The sequence below is a fragment of the Camelus bactrianus genome, chromosome 17 (assembly GCF_048773025.1).
Source record: "Camelus bactrianus isolate YW-2024 breed Bactrian camel chromosome 17, ASM4877302v1, whole genome shotgun sequence".
Taxonomy (NCBI): Eukaryota; Metazoa; Chordata; class Mammalia; order Artiodactyla; family Camelidae; genus Camelus; species Camelus bactrianus.
The window spans coordinates 15,544,658-15,570,866 of record NC_133555.1 but is presented as its reverse complement, the minus strand read 5'-3'; the positions used below and the strand labels follow the sequence as shown (position 1 = coordinate 15,570,866).

Below are 26,209 nucleotides of genomic sequence, written 5' to 3'. Positions count from 1 at the left end.
ATGATGGGGACATGGCAAGGAATAATGAGGGAATCTGATGAAGAGGGGATGGAATGGGACCCTAAGTGAATCAAAGACTGAATTGAGGAAATAAACTAGGGAATGGAAAGGAGTGGGGGAGAATGAATGAATGAATAAAGGAATGAATGAATGCATGCATGCATGAATTAGAGGTTTTGAGGCTGGAGCGCCTGGCGGCTGGCGGGTGGGCAGACGGGCGGCTACTCCACACAGTACGGTAGGCGCGGGCTGCTCCTCCTCAGGCCCCGCTCACGCCTCCCCCTCCCTCCCCCTCTTCCTCCTCGGTTGCCCGCCCGTCGGCCGCCCGGACCCCAGTCCTCCGCGGGCGGGCGGAGGAGGCGGCCGCCGCGCGCCGCTGCCCTCTCCCCGCCGCCGCCCGGCGCGCCGCGATGCGCAGAGGGGCCGCGCCGCCCGGGGGCCGCTGCCGCCGCGCCGCACCATGAAGCTCCGCAACAAGGCGGCGGCGCTGCTCCTGCTCGCGCTGGCCGGGCTGCTGCTCGTGCTGCTGTCCCTGCGCGCCGGCCGCGCCGCACCCCCCGCGCCACTCGCGCGCCCCGCGTCTGCCCCGCCGCGCCGCCCAGCGCCGGCCCTCGCGCGCCTACCCGGCCCCGGAGCCCTCCCGGGGGCCGGCCAGGGTGCTCGTCGGCGCCGGCCCCCGCGTCCGCGCCCCAGAGCCGGGCGTCGGGGCGCCGCGAGCCTGAAGAAGTTGTCAAGGTGAGTCGTGGCGGCTTCAGAATCCGTCTGCGGACCCATGTCTCCCTCCCTCCCCCCGTGTCAAGTCCAGGAGGCTTTGGGCTGGAGGGACAAACTCCAGGTTCACCCACGAGCTGCCCACTTCTATTTCTTACCCTGCTAGAAATGAACCGACTTCGTGGAGTCCTCTTAACAGCGGGTGCTGATTATCACACACCTCTTTGAAAGAGAAGTGTCAGGCAAAGTGTTTGCATAGTACGTTTTTAACTGTCAGGGCAAAGCGTGTTTTTGCATTCTTGCAAACATGCGCCCTTTGTTTAATTTCTCAAAAGCCATCACGATGCTTTATCTAATTCTCATGTTTCACTGGAGTTTTTGTTTGTTTGTTTGTTTGTTTGTTTACCAAAAACTCAGATATGACTGAGTTGGAAAAGTTAGATGTTTACTCAGGAGTGGCTGTCTCTCATCGAACCTCGAATGGCCCTGTGCTTAGAACAGAAGAGGCACTCGACCTAAGTTTATTAAAAGGAAGTTTTCTCCTTGGGAGGAACGATGCGTGGCACGGGGAAGACAGAAGGGGGTTACCCTGCTTCTCCCCCTGTTTCAGACTCATGTATGGTCAGAGTCCCGCAAGGAAAACATCTTAGGCTTCGACATGAGGTTTGATATCCTCCTTCTCTACTCGAAGCTTAACCCGCCACAGTTTTTCGTCAGTGTTTCATCTTTGGCCTTAGGGTTGCTGGAACGCCTGCAGGTTAGGGATTTACGTTCATTTCCTTTGTTGTGGAGATTTTTTTAACAATCCGCTTGTCTTGTAGCTGGTCTGTTTCCTCTACTCTTTCGAAGTTGTTGATGTTTCTAACTGCCAGTTGCAACGTCCACGTTTGCTAAGCTCCTTAATTACTCGAAAGGAGTGGAAGAATTCTTTTTGACCGTAATGACTAAATCTGGTTTGGCGCTTTTACTGTAAGAGAAAAGTCAGGAAACGTTAGTAAGTAGCTGTGTCAGCGTTTGTTTCTCTTCTGCCTGGTAATAAATGTACAGCTGGGTACGGACTAGTTTTAGGGAAACCCCCCTAGCAATGATCTATATAATTGCTTTTAAGTATTTAGAACCATCTACAACATCTTATGAATGTATTCACTCTGTAAAATAAGGGTATTTCTGTTAGGAACTTAATAGGGTTTTCCCTCCTATGTACTGAAGTTTCTTGTAATGGATTCTATTACGATGTTATCAACCCATTTGTTGTGATTTGTAAATTGGTGGGACAATGTTAAAGATAATAATAATGGATGCCATTTATCATAGCTAACTTTTCACCAGGCATAGTGTTAAGGGCAGTGCATTAACATACTCATTGTTAACACTTAGGTTACATTTATTAACTACGCCATTAGCACCATAACCCTAAGATGGTGCTTCTCATAAAGTGCTCTTTGAACCAGAAGCACCAGCATTACCTGGGGCTTTGTTAGAAATGCAGAGTCTCAGCCCTCCCCTCCCCTCCTCATCCCTACCAAATCAGAAATCAGGAGGGTGAGGTCAGTCATCTGTGTTTTAACAAGCCCTCCTATTGTTTCTGAGCCACATCCAAACTTTGAGAGCCTGCTCTGTGATAAGTACTAAATAAGCACTAATATTATCCCCATTTTACAGATGAGGAAAATATTACACAAGGTTTAGCAATTTGTCCAAGGTTCATAGATAAGGATACAAATCCAGGCTGTCTGGTCCCAGGTGGAACCCTTCCCTGCTATGCAGACGTCATACACTAGGCTTGCCTGCATTTCATAATTTTACTGAAATTCTTCTAAAGAAACATCAGTTTTTGGTTTTTTTTTTTGAACTGTCTTCATTCTTCAAGGTGTTGGGAACATTGGGGCAGCATCTTCTTGTCTCTAGTTGAACAAATTGGCTCTGACTAGGGAGAGATCATGAACAGAATCCAAATGGATGTTTTAGGGAAGGATTATTTCCATGAGCCATTTTTCTTTTGAACATATCTCTTAGATTATCGTGGAAATCATGGCCAACACCAAGAATAAAAAACAAAATTTTCAAACTCAGGGAAGAGCGAGAAGCAAAAATGCCATCAGAAGTCACAGGCTCAAATGCATAAACATGAAAGTCTAGCATCCTCTGGAGAAGTTGACATTTTCAAGGACTTATTAATGTTTCTTTTGCTACCTGGACAGAAATGGCAACAGAAGATTCTGAGGCAGTAAGAGAGCAGGGGGACGATCTCTGCATGGACTTCTTTATTGCTTTCCTAATCCTGCCTGGGTTAAATTTTTGTGGTTTAGGAGGAATTTCATTTGAGGGAGGGAAAAGAAAGCCTCATGTTTTCAGAAAATGAGTGCTTTAATCTCTTAACGTGGCTCAAATCCAGAGGAGATGATGGCTATGTAAACTCTCTTATCTCGGGCGTGGGGAGTCATCAGCAGGACGCGTGGAGCTGGATGAGACACAGACCACCACCTGCTGACCATCCATAGACCGGGCTGCCTTGCTTCCCCTAGGGTCCTGCTGTAAGTGAAACCCTGCCACGTCAGCGCAGGAAAACATGGCACTCTCCTTCCACATCTTGTTTTCATTTCGGAGAAGTTTCCAGGGACTTGCCTAGTTAGCAGGCAGACCCTCCAATTTTATAACTAGTCATTTGTATGCAATCTGTCCTGTGGTGGCCTCCCCTTTCTATAAATATGAGGCTGGGAGGTAAAGTCTGAGCTTTTAGGTCAAGGGTGGGATCTGAAAATGGACACCACACTATAAGTAGTGGTTCCAGTGGACAAGAAAAATGAAATCTTCCTTCTATTTTGGTTTATTGGTGATTTACACCTGGCTGACTTCCAAAAAAAAATTTGAGACAACTTACAGTGAAAGACACATATACAATAAGGCCATTGAAATACTTATAAAAAATGAAAAGTCATAAAGAGTAGGGGGAAATAAGTACCTTTTGTCCAAAGCTAAGGCTGCAATTGTTATGAGGATTAAGTGTTAAATTTAGTTTAAGCTTCCTGGCAGCCATGTCAAAAAGGGAACCATAATGGACTCCCTTATTTTCTTTGAATGATAAGAGAAGTTTATCAAGAGAAGTGATTTGTTTTTCATGGAACTGAATTCTAAAATGAGAATTTTACATTAGAATCAACTTCAGACTTCAGAAGACTATCTCTCCAGCTTGTTTCTGAAAACTCCTCTTTGAACCTATATACAGAAAAGGCAGTTTAATATAACTTCCCAATCAGCATAATATAAAAAAAGAATTTGGCGTCTGGAGTCTAGAGAAGTGGGTTCTAGTCCTGAGCCATGTCACCTTAATTTCCTACTCTGTAAAAATGAGTGAGTCGATCCAAAAATTGTCTAAGATCTCTTCCAGCTCTGACGTTTGATGGTCCTGTGATGAGATCATCAAGTTTAGCTGCAAAATCCCAACAAAGACTATTGCTTAGCCCTTTGTGCTGTCTCTTGCAAAATTATTGCATTTCTCATTTGTTGGCTCTAGCCTAGAACTCTTACCGATTACTCAATGTCGATCCTCTCCTGAACTTTATTCTTTTTCTTCTGTGTTAGCCTGGGTATTGCTGTTTTCTCTTAAAATCTGGTTTCTAAGGGAGACTTAGGCTACCTCTAAGCCCCTCTGTCATTTTCTTCCACAGTCATTCAGCAAATGTTTACTGCACATGTATTCTGGGCCAGGTATTCATTGTGCAGTGGTGAATGGAGTTGCTTTCCTCCCAGAATTTGGGGGAGGGGAGGAGGGGAGACAATGCAGAAACACAGCACACACTTGGCAGCCTCCCCAGCTGCCCCAGTGAGAGGAAGCGTGCCTATTTGCTCATCAGGAGACAGCACTTCCTGCAGTTCCCTTTGGTCTCTGAGATAAGTCTTCTCAGCTCCCTGAATAAAGAAAGGGCTCACTAAAGAGGGACGATGTTGTAAAGCAGAATGCCAAGCCGGGGACCATCCTATAATTAGCTGGTAGCCCCAGAGCGCATTAAAGATCTCTAGGTCTCGGGGACCATCTGTGATATTTTGTCACTATGAGTCTTGACCCTAATCACTTTCTTTTTTGTTGGTCGGACCATGAGACCCCTCTTTCACCTTCACCACATTTCAGTTAGTAAACTCTACTGGTTTTGTCTCAAAATATAACCCCAATCCCACCATTTCACCACTTCCATGGTTACCACCAGGCTTCACACCTTAGTTTGGCACCTGGACACTGTCGCCCCTGACTATCTAGTTTGGGGTTTCCACTCTATCGCCCTCTACAGTCCATTTTCTGTGCAGCTGCTGGAATAATCTTAACTGTTTAGCCGAGATCCAGTCACTTTGCTGGTTCCAGTGACTCATTTCCCATCACACAGTATAAAACTCAATTTCTTAGTGTGGCCTTTGAACCCTTGCCTGGATCTCAACTCATTTACCTCTCTGAGCTTGTCCCCTCCCCCTCCCCACTTCCCTCACTCTGCTTCAGCCACACTGGCCTTCAGATACATTCATTCCTACCTCAGCACGGCTTACTTGCTCCTTGCTGGAATGTTCTTCGCTCACATCCTTGTGTGGCTAACTCCCTCACTTCTTTCAAGTATGTGTTTTCTGACCCCCTCAGAGGGGGTCTTCCCAGCTTCCCTAGAAGAAAGGACCCTGCCCATCATCCTCTGCCTCCCTACCCTAGGATTTTTTTAAAAACTTTTTTTTTTACTGCATTTTAGTCATTTTACAATGTTGTGTCAAATTCCAGTGTAGAGCACAATTTTTCAGTTATACATGAACATGCATATATTCATTGTCACATTCTTTTTTTCGCTGTGCCTATCCTAGGATTTTTAATACCACTCATCATTATATGAAAATTCCACTGTGTTTGCTCCTCCCCCCTTCATGCACACTTCATGTCTTCTTTAAATCATTGTACTGCAGGCCCCTAGAACAGAGATGATCTCACAGTAGGTACTCAAGAAATATTTGTCAAAGGAACTAATGAATGAATTCAGCACCCTCCTTATGCCAGCACTATGCTAAGACTTATATTATTAAATTGCATGTTATCTAATCTTCAAAACAATCCCACACCCTCTGGGAGAATAGTGAGGATCTTTAATAGTAACATCCTGACAAGAGAGGGAGTATTTTTCTTTTTAGTAGGTTTTACTTTTTAGAACACTTTTGAATTTATGGGAAAATTGGAAAGTAGATAATGCAGAGAGTTTCCATATACCCTGCAACCAGTTTCCTCTATGATTAAAATCTTACACTTATAGATTTGTTATAACTTATCAAGTAATACTGATATATTATTACTAATATTTAGTCTATTAGGTTTCCTTAGTTTTTATCTAATGCTCTTTTTCTGTTCCAGGATTCTGTTCATGATACCAAATTACATTTAACTGTCATGTCTCTTTAAGCTCCTCTAGGCTTTGGCAGTTTCTCAGTCTTTCCTCTTTTCCGATGACCTTGTGAGTTTTGAAGAGCGCTGGTCAGATATTTTGTAAGATGCTCCACTATTGGAATGTGTCTGGCATTTTAATTGATGATGCTGGTGTTATAGGTTATTGGGAGGGAAACTGTAGGGTAAAGTGCTATTTTCATCACCTTATATCCAGTGTACATACTGTTGACCTGGTTTCATGTTGGCCTTGGTCACCTGGCTGAGGGAGTGTTTGTCAGGTGTCTCCACTCTAAACTTTCCCCTCCTCACCTACTGTACACATTAGCAGGAAGTCACTGCGCAGCCCACACTTAAGGGCTACAAAGTTCTGTTCTCCCTCCATGAAAGTGGAGTATCTCTGTATAAATTATTTGAAATTATTTGAAATTCTTCTGCATGGGAAATGTTTCTTCTCCTCCATTTATTGATTTATTCAGCCACAAACCAGTATGAACCCATCGATATTTATTTCGTAGTTTGAGTTACGATCCAATATGACTATTTTGTTGCTGAAAGGGTTCCGTTTCGGTCAGTAGTAGGTCTTTCAGTTGGCTGCTGTGCTCCTTTGACAGACCCCCATCAATGTGTTTTTGGTTTTCGTTTTCATCTTTGTTTTTCTGAGCACTTCCTTACTCTCCGGCACTACAAGATGCTCCGGGCTCATCTTGTAGATTTCCTGCTCCAGTCCTAGAATTGGCCGTTTCTTCAAGGAACCCTGATTTCTCTTACTGGAATATGATTTTAAAGACCAAGATTTGAGCAAGGCCTGCTTATGGGTGCTAGGGTGTCATTTCTTTTAGCTTTCACAGCTGACAGAGCAAAACATATACGTGTGTATACTAACCTGTGTACATATACATATCTATAAATATTTCCATATGTAACCATCTCTGTCTATGTAAAGTTAAACGTGGGTTTATACTGATGTCTCCAACTGTAACCCATTACCAGATAGATCATTCTAGCCTCTTTTCCTTGCTTCTTTTGGAGAGGGAATGTTTGTATTTGCTAGAAGCCCCAGCAAAGGTGTTCTCCCATCTCACTGGCTTGGTTGGTTTAATGCCTACAGTATGGATGAGGAAGTGGGAAGGAATAGAGGGGTGGGATGGGATCAGCTAATTGACATGAACCCAGAAAGGCCCACCCCTTGAGTAAGGGATGAGGCCAAGACCACCCAAACCACTGAGTTGGGGGGAGGGTGATGTAATAGATGTTGTGGCTGGCCCCTGACGTCTATTCTTTCACCCCTTCCCCCAGTTTGTCAGTGGACTGTACCTCCAAGAAACCATCTGAGCCTGCCATGATAGTCCTATCCCTTTCATAGTGTAAACTTTGTATATCCAGGTCTAAGACATTCGATGATTTTGTTTCCCTGACAACAGTTACTGGTCCACAGGTGTTACATGACCCAAGCTGGCCCAGTCAGCCAGAAGGGAAGGACTTATTTTACATTACTGGACAAAAGACTTTATCTTCTAGATAGGAACAGAGAAATAAATAGTACCAGTTGTCACCATGATCCTTAGAGAACCAGCTGTCGCTGAAGTCATCACCACAGTCAGTAGCGTAGAGACCTTGAGGACCTGCTGAGCCCTGGGATGAACAAATCCAGAGACCTGCCCCATCTGGGGCCCACCTGTTCCATCCTCATTGGGGTTGAGGTTTCTGTTATTTTCATCCAAAATCCTCTTAACAGAACCAGATGGTTCTTTAAATCAGAACCTGAGTGCTGCTGTTGGAGAGAAAGGGGAATGGTTGCAGGGGACACACAGGAAATGAAGGTCCGTTGTACCCTGGAGCAGCCATTCTGTGTGCTTGACTGTGTCCCAGGCAGCAGATGATTCAGGGATAGATTCCTGAGCCAAGTTAGAGACTTCTTAGGGGTTTTAAAAATTGGCATCAGAGACAGTATAAGAAACTACTTCTAGTGGCTGAAACTAAAAGATATGAAATTCAGGAATTGGCAGCCATGTCTCAGCCAGGTGGGGAAAACTGGACTCGAGACTATGTGGAGGGATGAGAAGCAATGCAGGGCAGCTGGGGTAGGGGTAGGTCCTAGGGTTGTTCCCAAGGCCAGCTTCTGCCCTTGCCGGCTATGCTGTTCCATCCCTGTCCGAGCTTCCGTGAATTGAGTTTCTGTCACTCACCACTGAAGAGTTCTGACTGATTTGGATAAGTAGCACCTGCATTTAGCACCTTTAGAAAGTTCAGAATATTGCAGCCATGTTGACACACATCACCCTACAAAATCACAAGTGAGATTACTTAGAAGAAAACTTAAGAACAGATTTGTTTTCCTTGGAAATACTTCTCTTCTTGTAATAATTCACTGTAAGAGAAAAAGAGATAAAGTTTTATGTTATATCTATTTAACCACCATTTAAAGTATTAAAGAAGAAGAAAAGAAGAGGCTTCAGTTGAAGACAGAATTCATTTTATGTTCCTCTTAAAATCTCCCCCAGCACTTGATTTATTTCATATTATGAAAAAGGAGTTTCTTGACTTGATGCTCTTATTGGGATTCTGTAATTTTTTTTGTATTTATATATTTTTATTGAAGTATAGTCAGTTTACAATGTTGTATCAATTTCTGATATACAGCATACTGTTTCAGTCGTACATGAACATACATATATTCATTTTCATATTCTTTTTCACTATAAGTTACAAGATACTGAATATAGTTCCCTGTACAATACAGTATGAACTTGTTATTTATCCATTTTATATATATTAGTTAGTATCTGCAAATATCAAACTCCCAATTTATCCCTTCCCACCCCTTCCCTCCAACCCTGGTAATCATAAGTTTGTTTTCAATGTCTGTGAGTCTGTTTCTGTTTTGTAAATAAGTTCGTTTGTCGTTTTTTTTTTTTTTTTTTGGATTCCATGTGTGAGTGATATCATACGGTTTTTTTTTTTCTTTCTGGCTTACTTCACTTAGAATGACAATCTCCAGGTCCATCCATGTTGCTGCAAATGGCATTATTTTATTCTTTTTTATGGCTGAGTAGTATTGCATTGTATAAATATACCACAACTTCTTTATCCTGTCATCTGTTGATGGACATTTAGGTTGTTTCCATGTCTTGGCTATTGTATATAGTGCTGCTGTAAACATTGGGGTGCATGTATTTTTTTTAATTAGAATTCCCTCCAGATATATATATCCAGAAGTGGGATTGCTGGATCATATGGTAGGTCTATTTCTAGTTTTTTGAGAAATCTCCATGCTGTTTTCCATAATGGCTACACCAAACCACATTCTCACCAGCAGTGTAGGAGGATTCTCTTATAATCATGGCCATTCTGACTGGTTGAAGTGATAATTCATTGTAGTTTTGGTTTGCATTTCTCTAATAATTAGCAGTACTGAGCATTTTTTTCATGTTCCTATTGGCCATTTGTATGTCTTCACTGGAGAATTGCTTGTTTAGGTCTTCTGCCCATTTTTGGATTGGATTTTTTATTATTATTATTATTAAGTGGTATGAGCTGTTTATATATTCTGGAAATTAAACCCTTATCAGTCTCATCTTTTGCAAATGTTTTCTCCCATTCTGCAGGTTGTCTTTTGTTTTGCTTTATGGTTTCCTTTGCTGTGTAAAAGCTTGTAAGTTTAATTGGGTGTGATTTGTTTATTTTTGCTTTTATTTCTATTGCCTGGGTAGACTGCCCTAGGAGAACACTGCTAAGATTTATGTCAGATAATGTTTTGCCTATGTTTTCTTCTAAGAGGTTTATAGTGTCTTGTCTTATGTTTAAGTGTTTAAGCCATGTTGTTTATTTTTGTGTATGGTGTGAGGGAGTGTTCTAACTTCACTGATTTACATGCTGCTGTCCAGTTTTCCCAATACCACTTGCTGAAGAGAATGTCTTTTCTCCATTGTGTATTCTTGCCTCCTTTGTCAAAGATTAATAGAACAAAAGTTTGTGGGTTTATTTCTGGGCTCTCTATTCTATGCCATTAATTCATATTTCTGTTTTTATACCAAAACCATGCTGTTTTGATGACTATAGCTCTGTGGGATTCCATGACTTTTTGACAGTCAAGAATGACTATGATGTACTTGAGGGTTATGTTTTGATGCCCACCCATGCCCCCTTCCCCTGACCTTTTTTTGCAAAATGGAAGACTGTAATCTTCTGGTAAAAATTCATCATGGTACAATTTAGAATCCAAGCTTTACAGAAGTAAGAGGTGATACAGAACACATAATCAAAGATGTGGTTTCCTTTTATAGGAGAGGAAACATGTCCAAAGAGCTAAAATAATACTGATGCACATAAAGCACCACACATAGGGCTAGCTCACAATGATCACTCAGCAAATGATTAGCTGTTCTGAATACTGTTACAGTCCATGGTTGCTTTGTTATTTAGGAACTGAATCCTAAGTAGATCCAGCTGACTGGCTGTGCGGCTTTGAATGAGTCAGGACTCCTCAGCCAATCTAGGCTTTCTCATAAGTTCAAGGAGGAAATGAAACAGTGCGAGTCAAATGCTGGCACAGCCCGTGCAGCACGAGAAGCTCTCAGCCTGTGTTAGCAGTGGCCACGATGCGGATTCAGGCCGGCCTTTCGCTGGATTGTGTCCTGAGGAAATGATGGCTCAGCTTCCGTGTATAATGAATGCTGCCCCAACCCCAGTGTCCTGGTCCTCAATAAAAGCTGGAGGAATCGATGAGACAGGACCCTTTTCACTGCCTCTGGTAGAGCTGGGCGATGGTTCTGGAGACTTTCAGCCGTGGAAGTCGGGCTATCTGTAGCTTTGATTTTTACTCAAGGGCAGAGAGCTTTTTCCCAGCTTAGAAAAGCAGAGAGTGAGCAAGGAGTTTGCGGGAATTAGGGCATGTCCTCAGGGACCAAAATGCAGAATTTTGTTCACAGACAGTGCTCTTTAGGGGCCTGTGCCTCTGGTTGGCCTTGAAGCCTCACTCTGCATTTCCTTTCTCCCAGTTTTGTAGGAATTACTAGAACCCCCATCGTCTGACCACTGGTCCCAAAGTAACAAGCCTTAGTGTTCAAGTATCAAATTTTATCCTTCAGGAGGAGTGGGTTAACAGACAGAGATGTTAAAGTCTGAAGTTTAAAAAGTGCACAAAAACTTCACGTCTTAAAATAACAAGTTTTTTGTTTCTTTGCGTAGCCCATTTTGGGCATACATAGAAAATATTTGGAGAAAAATGAAGGCTTCTGATGCATCTAAGTTAATATTTAATAATAATAATGATGATAACAACTAATATTTAATGATGACTTAAAACATGCCCAGTTCTGTGTAAAGCACTTCACTGCATTATTTCATTTAATCTTCATAACAACATAAGAGGTGGGTACTGTTAATAGACAGGTCAGATTCTTCCAGTTGCATATGATAGAATCTCAGCTCATAGGCTTACATCACTTAATCATAAAAAGGGATTTACTAGCCTGTAAAGCTGTGAAGTGCAAAGGAGAGAAAGCTTCAGTCACAGGGCTGCCCAGGATTTCTAACCATCTTGCCTTCATCTTCGTGCTCGGCTTCCTTCTGTGTGGGCCACACTCTCAGGGAAGTTTTCTCCCTGTGAAAGTTCCAACAGGTCTGGGCTTTCGTCTTCCTCCTTCAGTTACCTTGAAGGAAAAGACTTCATCTAGCAAGAGTCCCAGGGCTGCCTCTGTTGCCCTGACTTGGCTCACACGCACACCCAGTCACTGATGGGCACAGCTGAGGGAGGATGATTCAGCCCCTCCCAAAACCTCATGGACTGAGAACAGTGGTTTCCCCTAAAGGAAACTGAAGTGCTCTTACCAGAAACTCCTGGAAATGGATGCTAGTAAGAAATACCAGAACCAAAAGCAGATAGCCACTACAATCAATAAGCCCATTTTGCAGATGGGGAAACTGAGGGTTAGAGGTGGTTAAAGCATTTACCCACGAAGGGACAGCCAAGTGGCCGACTTAGAATTTGAAGCCAGGTCCATGTGCATATAGAGCCTACAACCGCACTGTACTTGGGAACAAATCTTGAAATTTGAACTGTTTGATTTTTTTCTAGAATCTCTTTGAAGATGATTCCTTTAATAAAATCTGTTTTTTTGATTTGAAAATTGACATATCTGTAAGGGAAAAACATTATAAAATTTTTATCCCATTCTTTAAAAGTGTTTATATATTTACATATTTATATGGACACACACATATATTAGGTATAATTCTAGAAGACGGTATACCAAAATGTTAACAGAGTTTATGAAACTGGGTGCCCCCCACTTGCTTGTCTGTATTTTATGTTTTTTTCTATGATAAAGATATGCATTATGTGTGTAGTTTACAAAACAAGTTAAAGTATATAAATTATCATAAAAACTAAAGATCCCTTATTGGCCTGAGGCGTAAGAGGATGGAAATTAGTTGGGGAGATCATTTTTCCTCCCTTTAAAGTTGATAAATCATACATGCTCTTTTTCTGGAAATGAGATAGACCTGCCCATTTGCAGAACATATAATCCTTGTACTTCTCCCTCATATGTCACCAGACATTTATTTCAAACTAGCACTGCTGGTTCATATTTTTAAAATCCCAATAACATCTTAATTTGAAAAGAAGAGGGAGATGGAGAAATAGAATCCTCTATGTATCAGGAACAATCATAAGGGGAAAAATGAAATGAGAATTAGTCCAGACAGCATCCCAGCATTTGGGAAGGAGAAGAGTTATAAATGCAATTGTGCATGACCTCAGCTTGGGGCGAATGGATGGATTACGGAGGTAAGGTTGGTGCAGGTGTGCTGTGGGAGTCGCACCTGGCAAGGCTGTGGGAGGGGAGGCTGAAATCCAGTCCACACTTGAATCACTGAGTCAGGAGCTCTGAGTAGAGATAAAGGCTTCGTCTGTCTAGAGGGGGTTCCTTTTCTGAGTCGTCTGTGACCCCAAATATAGTTTAATAAGTAAAAGGAGGGCCACAAGTACAATTCCCTGAGTTTGAATCCTTGCTCTGCTACTTACTAATCATAGAGCATGTGTCTGTGTACAGTGATGGCTCAAAGCTGACACACACGCATACACATAGACTTCAGGCATCGAACACCTACTGTGCATTAGATCTTGACTTGTTTAGAAGCACAGCCATGTGTCCCATCATGATCCAAACTAAATACAAACTATTAATAATTGAATGCACTTATCAAATAGTTTTATTCAGCCTACCCCTCGTGGCAGAATTTTTGGCATTCTGTTAACACTATTCATAAAATATCGGGACTTCAAGGCAAATGTCAGCTTTTCTGTCTGTCTTGGAAGATTAACGACAGTTGGTTTAACTCCAAACCATGGGTCATTAAAAGTGATTTAACTGTTAGCACAGTCCTTAGCGTCATGTCTGGGTTTCTAAGTGAAGGCTCGACTCACAGCTTCAGTGGGGAAATTTTTTGTCAAAGGTTTCATGTGTTCCCAAACCTGCGGTTTGCAGGGAACTTCATTAGCGCCTCTCGCTGCCAGCACTTACCGTGGATATAATCACCCATCACCAGACTCTGCTCCTACAGGCTGAATCAGGGTGTTTCCACTTCTTAAACGGCCATTCTGACCTCATTTACAAACCTCTCCACGTTCAAATAGCCATTGCTTCATCTTGTAAAAGATTCCACTAGGGAAGGACATTCTGCTAATCTAGTCTTCCCCTAAGGTAAACGTATTCAGTCTCTTAAAATTTATCTTCTGCCATTTTCCTCCAATATTTCTGTGCTTCCTTCTCTATTAAAACTAGTCACCAGCAGCACTGTTTCAGGCTATCTTTAAAGAACTGTGATTTTCCATCAGGCTCACACTGCCTGCCCAGATCGGAGCATCAGGTTTACCTGAGTTAATTTAGCCTGTCAGTTAAGGAGAAGCCCTGATAAGAGGTAGCGGGAGACGATGGAAAAGAGGGTCTGAGAAGAACCAATTACTCGCTTTAATAATTCAGTGTGTTTTGCAGTAATAGGCTCCAGAGTAAATAGCACTACACATAAATGCCATATTGCATTATTTATACACTCCAGAAATTGAAGTTTAATTAAGTCACACACTTGAGACTTTTAAGCAATTAAGGAGACGCTTCATCTCAGGCAGCATGGAAGTGGTGAGGCTGCTTCTGCTTTGAGCCTTCTCTGTTATTCTGAGCATCATTTCTCATCCGAGCACAGGGCGAGTTTAAGCCAGGACAGCTGGGGCAGCGTTTTCCAAACCTCAGTCATTCCCATGTCAGCGTCCTAAGTCTTATAATATGACCACACTACCATTGCTAACTTTAAGAGAAAAAAATTTAAATCTATTCTTGTTATTAAAAAAAGTGCCTTTTATTGATTTAATAACAGCTTTATTGCAATATAATTCAAATAGCCTTGAAAGGTGTACAGTGCAGTGGTTTTTATTTTGTTCACAGAGTGGTGCAGCCATTTCCACTCTCTAATTTCAGGACATTTTCATCCCCCGAAAAGGAAACCCTATACCCATGAAGCAATCACTCCCCATTTGCCCCTTCTGTGAGTCCCAGGTAACCATTAATCTGCCTATGTCTCCATGGCTTTTCCTATCCTGGGCTTTTCCTATATATGGAATTATAAAATATGTGGTCTTTTATATTTTCACAAGGTTCATAGTTCATGGTTTTAAAGGTTGATACATTTTGTAGCATGTATCAATCCTTCCTTCCTTTTTATTGCCAAATAATATTCCATGGTATGGATGTACCGCATTTTGTTTATCTGCTCATCAGTTGATGGACATTTGGGTTGGAATTCTGGGCTATTGTGAATAATGCTGCTATGAGCATTTCTAAATGTACAAGTTTTTGTGAGGACACATGTTCTCATTTTTCTTGGGTGTACACCTAGGAGTGGAATTGCTGGGTCATATAGTAGTTCTGTATTTAAAATTTTGAGGAAATGAAGAACTCTTTTCCAAAGTGGCTGCATCATTTTAATCCCACCAGCAATGTTTGAGGTTGCTAATTTCTCCACATCCTAAGTATATTGATTTTTAAAGGAAACTTGATGTCATTGCCATAATTGTCAGCAATAACATAAATAGAAGGTAATTGTCAAATCAAACACTAAGAAAATGAAAGAAACAATGTTCATTTCTAACTTGGTACTCCTGCCCACTGAAGGTTCTATATCTGAGGTGTGCTGTCTTTTCAGTTGAAAGGGAGGATTAGGCAACATTAGGAAGGCATTAAAGACATACTAGCACCAGCCGAGACTTTCTTATTGACATTATTGAAAAAGAACTGAAAATGGAGTAACTTCCTCACTATGAGACTCAATGTTATTTGATGCAGTATGTAAGTGATAACGAATTACTGCTTTGGAACACAAGGAATTTGGAGTCACTGATGCCGTATGCAAACCTGTTTCGTCTTGTTTCAGCAGCCAGCTCCACGGTTACCTCATTCCAGGAGCTCAGACGTGGCTGGGCTAGTGTTTGTTATATGTTTTATTTTTCTTTTCATGGCCTGGTGTTTTCCAAGAACTCTTGGGTAAATTTGAAAAACTATCACATTCTTGACAGGATAACAGCTATTAACCTGGTATATCCATTTCAGGAACTTTAGTGTAAGGAAATTATGCAAAAGAAGAAAAAATGTGTATCAGCCCACACAGGTTTAGTATAAGATTTTTTTAAATAACTGAGAACAATTGGACACAACCAACAAAAAAGAAATGATGATAAGCGATGGTGTTTTAAGTGGACGGATTGGTAGATAGCCAGTTAAAATGATGGTCATGAAGACTTAGAAGTAACAAGAAAAATAAAAGAATCAGATGAAAAAAGGAGAATATAAAATTATATGTCCACCGTTAGCACAGCTGTGAAAGTATATGTTCAATGGAATAAAGACTAGAATGTAGCATGCAAAATTTTTTTCACGTACCAACTTTACTATTTCAACACATAATGTTTTATATTTTTAAATTGAAAATTTAAACTGAAATGTATTGATTGTAAGTAATGTTGTATACTAGATATAAATTACAATGAAAGAATATGTAATCAGCAGCTGAGGTAAGTTTTTGGTAGGAAATAAACTAAGACTATGACAGAATAAGAAGGAGAGTTCTCCTTCAATGAGGTGGTCAGGGAGGCCCATTCTGCTGTCCCAAGAGAAGGATGTAGCTGTGCAAAGAGCTAGGGAAGAACATTCCAGTTTGTGTGACAGTTCAGGATATGAGCACAGCCCCCGATGTGTCTCAGAAAGTGAGAAGGAAAAGGTGGAGGGTGTTCAGCTGACAAAACTAAAGGGTCAGGATGCTGGAACCATCTTCTAAACAGCAGTCAAAGTCCCTAAGAATGATGACAGGAACTGGGGTGGGGAGGGGCACTGTGAGCAAGAATGAATGTGACTCTTCAGTGAATGAGGAGGAGTAACTAGGAGGTGACACCAACAAGGAAGTTGGAATAGTTGCGTCCACAGACTTCACCGTGAAGACGTGTCCTGAGTCTGGGTGTGGCAGTGAGGGGCAGTGAGGACACCAGCCCCATGCACTGCCCCTGAGGCTCCTGGGACAGGGGAGGAAAGGCAGCCTCCACTTGAGGGATCTGCTGGGGAGGAGGCATCCTCCCAAGGCAGCCATGTTTTCATTGAGTCAAGAGGTGAAGAGAAGACCCTTAGAAAAGGCTGAGGACAGGGTGGACATTCCTGAGGCCACGGGGGAAGAGTTTGGGAGAGAGACGGGAGGTGAGAGGACAGCTCAGATGATTAGTTCCTGGCTGGAGATGAACTATGGGTGGTTTTCATACAAGTGTGTTCCAGGGCCTCACCCAAGACCCACTGAATCAGAATCTCTGTGGGCTGGGGGTTCCCATGTGAACAGACACCTCCGGGCGTCATGAGATGCAGCCAGGTTGGGAGCCTCCTGCACTAGAAGGTACCTGTGAAACTAGTAGAATGATGGGGATTTGGATCAGGGTCCCAGCACTGAGCAACAGGAAAGGAATGGATTCCACGAGCATTTTAAGGATGACTCAAGGCAAGGCTGAGAGGCAGAGTGAGTCAAAGGTGATTGGAAGCCTATTGTAAAGACCTAAGTTATGACTCTGTTTTGATTGCTAAGTTGTAACTGCATTTCAAACTGACTTATGCAAAGGAGAATTTATTGACTTGATAAATGAACTGTCCAAGGTGAAGGTCAGGGAAACTGGGTTCAGGTGCTCTAGTGTTGCCACCTGAGATCTGACCCGCCACCTTTTGGCTCTGATTTCTACTCCCTTGACTCCCATTCAGTCTCTACCAGTATGGTGGCCAAGGTGGTTGCCATCAGCTCCAGCCTTAGCAACAGGTCCTTAAAAGTCCTGGACAGCAAATGTCTACTCCAGTCTTCTTTTATAAAAGATAAATGAGAACATAGTTAGCCATCGGTCAGAGCAGGGGAAGTACAATTCCCCATCATCCATTCCCCTCCAAAGCCTGGTCATTCACGGGGTAAAGGAGTCTTCGGTTCATTGACTGGACTTCCCTTGATCCTTGCAGAGTCTTCAGGTGACATTTGAGAGGGGCTGAGTGTGGCACTGGTAGGAGTTGGTGAAAGGCACACCACTTCAGCGCCCTTAAACTTGATTATTCATTGTGACCACACAACACAAACGCTTACTACCTGAAGCCTGAGACTTTGAGTGTAACGTGAGAGGAAATAGAGTGAGGGCGCAGAGGTCTCGCTAAACCCCAGCCACTGATACTTTAACTGCCACCAGGAGAGGCTTTTCTTTTTCTTTTTTTAAGTACCTGTCACCAGACACCAAAAAAGATTGCGGGCCCCAGCCCCTGCTCTTTGTACCATGCAGTCCCAAATCACTGAAGCCTGCAGAGAAGAGAAGTGGCCTGCTGTGCCGCAGGGAAGGGCAAGCTTTTTTAATTAAAAAGAGAAAGAGCCATGAGGGTATAGCTCAGTGATAGAGTGCATGCTAAGTTCAATTACTTAGTACCCGGGTCCAATTCCCAGTACCTCCATTTAAAAAATAAATAAACCTAATTACCTCCCCCCACCAAAAAAGAAAAAAAGTATTTGTCAAATAGTTGGATACACAAATAATACCAACAATTACATCATAATTTCTCTGTATCCTGCACTCATCTTAAGAAATAGAAACATATGTCCCCAGAGATATCCATTGCCCTGCCTTTGATGGTTCTCATCCTCATGCAAGATTACTTCATACATCTTGGAACAACACGCAGGGCTATTTTGCTGGTTTTTAAGCTTCATCAAAATAGTATCATCAATCACTGTCCTTCTACAAATTGCTATTTTTCCTCTGTCGTTAGGTTGATACGTGACTTTCTGGTTTGTTCATTTTTCACTGCTATGTAGTATTCCGCTTAAACCTGTCAGATATATTCATGATTCTCCTATGCCTGGACAGGAAAGTTATTTCCAACTTTTCAGTTTTTATAAACAGGGCTGCTGTGAACGTTCTTGCCTGGGTCCTGTGCAAATGTGCAAGAGCTTCTTCAGGTCATATGTGCAGGAGTGGAACTGGAAGAGTGATGGTGTATATATATATATATCTTCACTCCTGCTCAATGTTGTCAAACGGCTCTCCAAAGTGTGTGGGGCAACTTACACCACTTCCAGCAGTGTCTGAGCTTTCCCTCCAGATGCACTCCATAACACACATGGTCCATCTTTTATTTCTAAATTTTTGACAATCCGAAAATAAAATGGAACCTCTTTATTGTTTTAGTTACTGAGGTTCACACTTTTTATTCATAAATTGTGCTCTACACTGGAATTTGACACGACATTGTAAAATGATTATAAATCAATAAAAAATGTTAAAAAAAAAAGATAAATATAAACTAAAAAAAAAACTTTTTATTCATGTAGAAGCCCAGTATGTAAAGCTAAACTAGGCAGAGTTATTCAACTTGGGGGTAGGGTAATGGCTTACATTTAAAATAGCTAAGATATTGCATTATTTATTTTAGTACCTTTTGATACCTATATTCCTAAATATTGAGCATAATTTTAAGCAAATGAGCTTGCATTAAATCTCTTTTGTAGCATGTTTTGGCTGATATTTTGAGTGTCATTCTTTTTAATTGACTGTGATTTTAGCATTATTTGAGACACATCTTTCCCTTCCCTTCACATAAGTTAATTGGCTTTAATAGTGGGTTATGAAAACCCAGCCATGAAGCTGAGGGAGAGAAAGCATCTGAGTCCTGAAGGCAGGGGTCCTCAGTTTCACCAGGCATGCTCCTGATTTAGCGCCTTGGCTCTGACTGTTCTCCTGCATGGAACCCTCCACACGCAAAAATGCACGTGACTCATTCCCTCCCAACTTTCAGACTGTCGTCCAATCTCACCTTCTTAGTGAGGACTTTCCTAACTTTGCACTGTATAATATGTTCCAGCCCATCAGTCGCTCCAGGATCCTTCCTGGCTCAACTCTGTATTTCCTCCTAGCACTTATCACTGGATAACTTTCTATGTAAAGTTTCTTAGTTATATGCTTTGACTGTTAATTATTTCTTGGTCTTTCCCCCACCACCTGTAAAATGTGACTTCTGCAAGGGCAGGCATGTTGGTCTGTTTTGTTCACTACTGTCTTCCTGGCACCTGCAACAGTGCCTGGCACATAGTAGGTCCTCAGTATAGAGTTGTTGGCTAATAAATGGGCTGGAATTAGCAAGGAAAAGAGAGAAGAGAAGAGCATTTCTGAGAGAGAGACAGTACATGTGCCAAGACCTGGAGACAACCCAGCCTGGTCTCATGACTAGAAATGAGATGGTGAATATGAATGTAGGTGTGACTATGACAGTGGTTATGAATGAATGTCCAGCCAGGCTGGGGGTGTGGGAGGCAGTTAAAGGAGATCTAAGTAAGAGCCACAATCAGCAGTTTGGACTTGATCTTGTAAGTAGGAAGCCCTTACATGATTTTTATCAAGGGAATAACACGATCCTTTTTGCATTTAAGAAGAATACCACTCTGGCAGCAACAAGAAGAAATCATAGGGTGGGGGCTAAGGACAAGACTGGAGACAGGTGGACCATCCAGGGGCTATCACGATGATCCAGGTGAGGGAAGATGGTGGCCTCATCAAGTAGCAGCAGCGGGGTGACAAGAAGTGGACAATTTCGGGAGATACATAGGACGTCTCTACTGTCTGAGTAACTGCATCTGGGCCTAACTAAGCCAAGAGGCCATGCTTCTACTAAGCATGCTCTTAAGTAATCAAACTGGAAGCTATCCAAAGTGCTCCACCCACATCTTCAACTTTTCTCTTGGTGAAAGAAATCTGGAGCAAGACTGCCTTTATTCAACAGAGCAGTGAATAATGGAGCAGCACGCTGATTGAACTCGAAGTTTTTGGAAGGAAGGTAGCATTCCACGTCCAAGTTCCCCTGGTCTCCAGATCTTTTGTGCAAGTAAATTAGTTTCATTTGTCTCAGGGCACCTTTTCCAGGCCAACTTCTTCCAACTTGCCTGCAAATGTTTCTCAGTGGTGTGTTTGAGGCTTGGCTGTGTCTCCTTGTCTGGAACAAATCTTTTATTACGAGGAAATAGCTGGATGATGATTCTGGACTCTTGGACCCTGTTCCCCTCTCAGCTGTTGACTGGGTATTTGATACCTTGGTAATTTTCAGCTTAACCTGCCCCCTCTCCTGCCTGCTTCTCATTAAGAGGAATTTCATACTGGAAGCTGAATTTCATACCTGCCAGCTCAGCAGTCTTGAGTGAGACTGTTAGGATTAACACCTGTTTCTTCAAGACTCTCCCAGGATGTAATGGAGGCCCATGGGTTGTTTTCTTTGCTCACCTCCCGGGTTTGCATGGTTTTCCTTTGGTCCAGTGGTCATGCATTCCACTGCAACCTAAAACCAACCAGATGATGGGAGTATCGTGTTGCTTGTTTCACATGGGAAAGCCACCGCCCACCCTCCTCTTGTTCAAGTTGCATTCAAATCTAATTTCCATGGCCTGTGTGAGTGGGAGCGCCACAGCCCTGTGTCAGCTGTCAGAGTTTAGCAATCCCATTTCCAAACATGGGCCAGGAGGCAGCCAGCAGGCACTAGACAGCTGAATGCTGGCAGAAAAAAGCCTCAGACACCTATAGTAGGCCAAACAGTGACTCATCCTGCTATTGCCAGGATAAATATGGGAATAAATGGTATTTTTCTCCAAGCAGGAAGAATTGTCAAAATGCTTATCACTTTATAAAATATAACAGATTGTGCCTGTTCGTGTCTTGAAATGTTCCAACCATACACTAGCTGGGTTTTTTAATATATATATATAATGAGTTTAGAAATAGCTTTAACCTGTTCCTCTTCTTTCTAGGAGGCCCGGGGAACCCAGGAGTTTCCAAGCTGTGCTGCCACCCGAGCTCTGGATCCACCTTGCTGTGGTGGCCTGTGGCAATCGGCTGGAGGAGACACTGGTCATGCTCAAATCGGCCGTGCTCTTTAGCCACAGGAAGATGCAGTTTCACATCTTCACGGAAGACTCTCTGAAGCCTGAGTTTGACAAGCAGGTGAGTGTGCAGAAACTGTGGCCCGGTATTTACTGAGTGCAGACAGACCGCATTGTGGAAGATGCATATCCTGTTTCCCACTGGAGTTTGCCACATACTCAGCTGTGTGCTGGTGAACCCTTGACCCCGAGCCTTTCTGTTCTCCTCTATACTGTATGGGGATAATGACACCTCCCTTAGAGAGAGATGGTGAGGATGAAATGAGATGATGCACTTAAAGCACTTGACCCAGGGCCCCATCCCTCCTGGTGTAACTGACATTGTTCTCAGTGGGAGTCAGGCAGCTTATTTTTATCTCCGTATGTGTGTTTTCTGCATGACAAATAACACATGCTCATCAAAATAAATTCAAACAGTACAGAAGGTATAAATTAAAAGGTAGAAGTCCTTGTTACCCTTCTTTCCCACACCAGAAACTATCACAGTCAACACTTTTGAGTGATTCTTCTACATATAGAGGTGTGTGTGTTTACATATCTGTGTGATTGCATATGTATGTATGTATACATGTATATTTAAGTAGACATACGTGTATAACACATACGTGCATTATTCTAATATATATTTGTAAATATATGTAATAAATATATTATACATTTATTAAAACATATTTCTTTTCCAAAATCAGGATTATTCTCTATGTGTTATTCTGGAACTTGCTTTTCCTCACTTAAAAGCTTATCATCAGCATCGTTCCAGGTCAGGACTCACACATTCTCACCTTGTCCCTTTTTGTTGACTGTATAATCTTTTATTCTGTGGCTGGGTCATCGTTTATTCGCCTCTTCCTATCCTGAGGAACAAGCAATGGTTTCCTACCAGGGCAGGAGAAGAGCTCCGGAAGTGCCTCTTCTCTCCAGGCTTGGTACACAAGTGACTGCAGACTGAGCTTTGTTCTCCTTGAGAGTCTTCTCCTGCCACCAGGATAGTCATGCTAGTGAGAAAAGGCACAGAAGCATGTTGGGCAGAGGAAGACTGATAACAGAAAGCTAGAAGATGTGTTATGTTTTCTAAAGGAAAAAATCACCTTGACATCCTCACTAAGAGAAGCCAAGAAGTAAACAGTCTTGGGGCTTTGAAATTGATTGGAAAATGCCTGGAAAAAGATCTGAATCAGGAATGGGCAAGGAAAAACATTGCAACACACATAGGTAGCTGTTCTGAAGCTGTGGTGTAAGGGGAATTATAATTAATAATCATAAGAGTAGTCGTCATAATAGTAATAATTGAAAAAGTAAAATAGCCTTTATAAAGGACTTACTTATGGTTTATGATTTACTCTTATTTAATCCTCACCGCAGTCCTTTGAAGATGGTAACAACCATGTCCCTATTTCACTGAGATCATGAGGCTCTCTAAAGAGCCTTAGTAATTAGCTAATCAGGTGTCAGTTCAAGGTTACTGACTCAAACCTCCACGAACTCAACCACTCTATCGTACTACCTCTCGACCTAGTAGACAGAACACTCGAATTCAGAGCTCAACTCCCCCGTTCACTTGCTGTGTGATCTCTGGCAAAGCGTGTGGGCTTTTTGGGTGTTGGTTTCCCTGTCTGCAGCTTGGGGCCAGCAGGAGTGATAAAGGAGATAGTGATAAAGGAGATAGTCAAGATAGGCTAGGTCAGGCTGCAGTCACTACTCCCAGAAAGCTCAGAGACTTTCCACACACCTGCTGCATGTTTGGAGGCACCAGGGTCCCTGTCCACATGGCAACCCCCAGGTCTGGGACTGCAGTTGACAGAAACCGTCAACTGCACCTCCTGGAACATTTGGCCCCTACAGTTCTTGAGATGCCACTACAGGAAAGAGAGGGACTGTCAATCACCACTGTGCTTTTCACTCCCTTGCCTAGACAGTGACATTTCTGCTCATATTTAACTGTCCAGAAGCAGTCACAAGGCCCTTTCTTGGGCTGCCTCCCCCTGGAACAGTGAGGAAGTGAGGAAGTCCAAACTAGCCCATCCGAAGAGGCCCACACAGAGAGGAGCTGAGGTCCCCAGCCGGTAACTAGCCTCCACCACCAGTCTTGTGAGAAGGAGCCTTCTGATGACCCAGCCTCCAGCCTCCAGCCTTTCAGGCTTCCAGCTGAGGCTCCAGACAGCGTGGGGCAGAGTCATGCCGTCCTTTCTGTGCCTTGTCTGAATTCCCGGTCCATGGCATATGTGAGCATAATAAATGGTCATTTTAGAGTACTAAGTTTTGGGGTGATTCGTTATGAGCCATAGTACCTGAGACATTATGAATTAGGAGCTAAAGGATGGGGGAATTATTGTAGATACTTGTGAAGTTGTGCCACGTTTTGCATTGCTCTGATGACTTTATCTCTGATGGCTTATTTCCTCGGGTCTTTATTAGACCAATGAAGCTCACTGACAACGGAAATTATGGTAGGGTGTTAAAAATCTCAGTAGGGTGTATGGTTTCACCCCTTGTCCATGCTGGGATCATAGTGCCAGTTTAGATGTAAAACACTGGCTCTTAGATACGTCACAGAACTTCTCTCAGCCCCAATTTCGTCAACTGTACCAAGCAAAAACCTGAAGTAGATACACAAAAGGGATAAATGATTCTTGCTCTGCTTGCTGCAGAATATAATTGTGAGGCTGCATCAGATCATCTATTTATTCCTCCATTTCACAAAGATTCCCTGGAACATCTCCCTATGGTGGGCACTGTGCTATCCCTCAAGCAGCAGATCAGCAGCTGTGGGTTCCCGTGCAGCCACATGAGATGCTAGTGTGGAGGGACAGGTTATTCCACCTTTCTCAAGGCTGTCGGTTTCAACACTGAGGCATTGTGGGAATATCCAGAGTTTCTTGTGATAACTTCCTGGGAGGTTCAGAACCGCATACCTCAGGGTCAAAACAAAACAAAACAAAACAAAATACTAATCGCCATCATGATCCCTCTGGACACTGCATTGTGGGCAAGTTCTGTCAGATTTAAGGAAAATTTTTTAAAAGCTGTCTGAGTACAATATGTCTGGTGATATTTTCCATCTACATTGTTGATATTTCGTATTTGAAAGTTTTCATTTATTTTTGTCATCTCCCAATATAGAAGCTGAACATGCCAGCTGGTTGATTTCCTAACCTCTCCAGGTAGTTCATAGTCAAACATGTGATTTAAGTTTGGCTAATCTGTATTCCTGCCGCAGACTCAGAATCAGGAAATAGTAGGGCACAGAAGTGGGAATGGCCACCCATCCCTTCTGGAGTTAGGTGGCACCTATGAGGCTTCAATATCGTGTGTGTCTGTGTGTGTGTCTCTGTGTGTGTGTGTGTGTGTGTGTGTGTGTGTGTGTGTGTGTGTGTAGCTCTGCCATGGGAAGGAGTGTCAAGAGGAATTTCCAATGGCTGGAGTCAGTATACTGTTCAAACATAGGCAGAGGAACAAATGTAAATGGACTGAAAATTCCATTTAAAAGACATAGATTGGCAAGGGCGTATAAATCTTACTGGAAGATAGGATTTTTTTTTTTTTTTTGCAATTGTTGACATTTTAAAGCAAACAAACAGGATCAAAGAGTCAAGGAAATCCTATAAAATACGTAAGCGTGTATTTTCCCATGTAAGATAGAATCATATTATAAATTTCTTTTTGCTCTTTACTTTTTCCAAAATCTCACTATATATCATAAACATTTTTTCATGCCAGGACATATAGATCTACTTAATTTTAACTGTACATTAGTCCATTGTGTAGTTATATCATAATGCATTTTCCCGTTTCTTTATTATTGATCATTTAATTTGTTCCAAAGTTTTTTGTTTTTTTTTAAATTACAAACTAGGTTTTGGTGGAAGTCCTTGTACCTCTGTCTTAGAGTTTGTTGTTACCAGTTTCTAAATTGTCCTCTTGGAAGTTTGTTCAAATTTACCCTTACAGTGTTTAGGTGCCAGTTTTCCATCATCCTTGCCAACTCTGGATGTTATTTTTAAAAATCTTAGCAATGATCTTCCATTCAGTGAGCATGGTAGTGGCAATAAAGTTAGACTTTCTGTGTAAGCTGCCTGAATAATTCCCACCTGAACACCCAGAAGCTTTAGGTGTTTTCCGTATTTCTGGTGTCTAATCACCCTCCTCTTACCTTCCATGTTTTTCAGCTACGACAGTGGCCTGACTCTTACACAAAGAAGTTTGAGCACAGAATCTACCCTATCACATTTTCAGTTGGAAACCCTCAGGAATGGAAGAAATTATTCAAACCCTGTGCTGCCCAGAGACTTTTTCTTCCGGTAAAAACACCTGCTTTTAATAAGATGCTGCTTGGGAGAGACTTGCTCTTGGAAACATCATGGAATTAACTGGGGTATATTTAGAGAACTTTGACTTACAGTTGAAAATATGTTCCTCTTGGATTCTGTAGTTGATGCTCTTAGTTTTCAGGGTGTAGAGAAAGTATCCTTGTGTTTGAGAAGCTGTCTTTCCCAAGGATTGAGGGACAGAGAACATCCAAAGCATGTCTTGGATTATGGGTCTTTGTGACTATGGCTCCACCATTTACTAGGTGTGTGAACCTCATTAAATCTCCCAACTTCTCTAAGCCTCAGT

At 42.4% G+C, this 26,209-nt stretch overlaps 1 protein-coding gene across 1 annotated transcript in view; it reads left to right on the top strand.

The window, feature by feature from the left end:
- The first annotated feature begins 365 nt into the window (after nt 1-365).
- GXYLT2 (glucoside xylosyltransferase 2) overlaps nt 366-26,209 on the top strand; it is a 72,149-nt gene continuing 46,305 nt past the window's right edge. Inside the window, exons 1-3 of the mRNA XM_074344460.1 lie at nt 366-735; nt 21,464-21,656; nt 25,762-25,893. Of these exons, the coding sequence (XP_074200561.1) occupies nt 461-735; nt 21,464-21,656; nt 25,762-25,893 (600 nt within the window). The 5' untranslated portion in view covers nt 366-460. The remainder of the gene's footprint in view (nt 736-21,463; nt 21,657-25,761; nt 25,894-26,209) is intronic.